The sequence below is a fragment of the Pongo abelii genome, chromosome 6 (assembly GCF_028885655.2).
Source record: "Pongo abelii isolate AG06213 chromosome 6, NHGRI_mPonAbe1-v2.0_pri, whole genome shotgun sequence".
NCBI classification, from domain to species: domain Eukaryota; kingdom Metazoa; phylum Chordata; class Mammalia; order Primates; family Hominidae; genus Pongo; species Pongo abelii.
In genome coordinates, this window is record NC_071991.2 from 27974228 (window position 1) to 27976155 (window position 1928).

Sequence of the window (1928 nt, forward strand, 5' to 3'; positions counted from 1 at the left end):
GAACCCGAGATACAGAAAGCCCTCTGTCTTTGCGATAAGGCAGAGGATGTAATTGAGCTAATTAACACAAGCTGCCTGAGGATGGCTAAGCTGAAAGAGCACGTGGTAACAGATGCCCACTGGGGCTTTGGGAGCTATAAACACTAACCCCTAGACTTGCCCATCTGCACGCTCCCCCTAGGGGTTTGAGCAGCAGGGCACTGAAGAAGTGAGCCACACCCCTATTGCATGCCCTGCGAGGGAGATAAGGAAAAACTTTTCCCATTTCAGCATGAACCCTATTGTAAACTGTGCACGTGAGGGATCTAGGTTGTGCACTCCTTATGAGAATCTAACTAATGCCTGATGATCTGAGGTGGAACAGTTTCATCCCACTACATCCCCCCACCCCCAGCACCCATCCGTGAAAAAATTGCCTTCCATGAAACCAGCCCCTGGTGCCAAAAAGGTTGGGGACCACTGCATAAAATCCTATAGAGATAATTCTGTCACTGGCCCTTATTAGAGTTATGCCCTGAAAAGCTAATAAGTTAATGGCATTTCTCCAAAATTAGAGAATCAGAGAAAACCGTTTAAAACCATTGGGGTCAGTACCTCTTTTGGTTTGGACATATACTTGCATGCCTTCCTCTTGTTCAAGATAACTCCCTGCACTATCAGTACCTTTCCATCACATTGGTTAAAGGATATAATCGAACCTGACCACCGCTGGTCTTCGCTGGACACCATGAACCACGCTGTCCAAACCTTCTTCTCTCCTGTCAACAGCGGCCAGCCCCTCAACTATGAGATGCTCAAGGAGGAGCATGAGGTGGCTGTGCCAGGGGTGCCCCACAGCCCTGCTCCCCCGACATCCACTGTGATCCACATCTGCAGCGAGACCTCCGTGCCCGACCATGTTGTCTGGTCCCTGTTCAACACCTTCATGAACCCCTGCTGCCTGGGCTTCATAGCATTCACCTACTCCGTGAAGTCTAGGGACAGGAAGATGGTTGGCGACCTGACCGGGGCCCAGGCCTATGCCTCCACCGCCAAGTGCCTGAACATCTGGGCCCTGATTTTGGGCATCCTCATGACCATTCTGCTCATTGTCATCCCAGTGTTGATCATCCAAGCCCATCGATAGATCAGGAGGCATCACTGAGGCCAGGAGCTCTGCCCATGACCTGTATCCCATGTACTCCACCTTCCACTCCTTGCCCTGCCCCAGAGCCAAGTCCTGTATCAGCCCTTTATCCTCACATACTTTTTTACAATGGCATTCAATAAAGTGTATATGTTTCTGGTGCTGCTGCAAAAAAAAAAAAAAAAAAAAAAAAGGATACAATCATTTAGCAATACTTCATCCTGTTTAAAATGTTCTCACATCCATCATGTCATCAGAGCCTCGCAGCAATCCTGAAAGGAAATAGATCAGGTGTCTGCCTGTGTCCATGCTGGAGAAGTCAGTGCAGAAAAAAAGAAAAAGATGACTGTGGCTTCCCAAGGCAGCAGGGGAAAGGATGGTAGATTCGTGCCTCTCATCATAAACCTTTGCTCCCTTTTGAGCCACTATGAAACTTCAGGACACAGTGCCCAAATCTAACACCTGAGTCATGGAAACCTTAATCTACAAACACACCCAGGACTTCCTCACAAGAGACTGGCTGAGAAACTGCTCAAATGACAGTTTGCAAAGATCCTTAAAAACAAATCAGCAAGGCCAGGTGCGGCAGCTCAAGCCTGTAATCCCAGCACTTTGGGAGGCCGAGGTGGGCAGATCACCTGAGTTCAGGAGTTCGAGACCAGCCTGGCCAACATGGTGAAACCTCATCTCTATTAAAAATACAAAAAAATTAGCCGGGCGTAGTGGCACACGCCTGTAATCCAAGCTACTTAGGAGGCTGAGGCAGGAGAATCACGAACCCGGGAGGTGGAGGTTGCAGTGA

General features: G+C 48.9%; 1 protein-coding gene across 1 annotated transcript; it reads left to right on the top strand.

Annotated features, from left to right (window-relative positions):
• The first annotated feature begins 681 nt into the window (after positions 1-681).
• LOC129060650 (interferon-induced transmembrane protein 3-like) lies at positions 682-1195 on the top strand. The gene has a single exon (XM_063725818.1). The coding sequence runs from the start codon at positions 728-730 to the stop codon at positions 1124-1126; it is 399 nt and encodes a 132-aa protein (XP_063581888.1). The 5' UTR covers positions 682-727; the 3' UTR covers positions 1127-1195.
• The last annotated feature ends 733 nt before the right edge of the window (positions 1196-1928 follow it).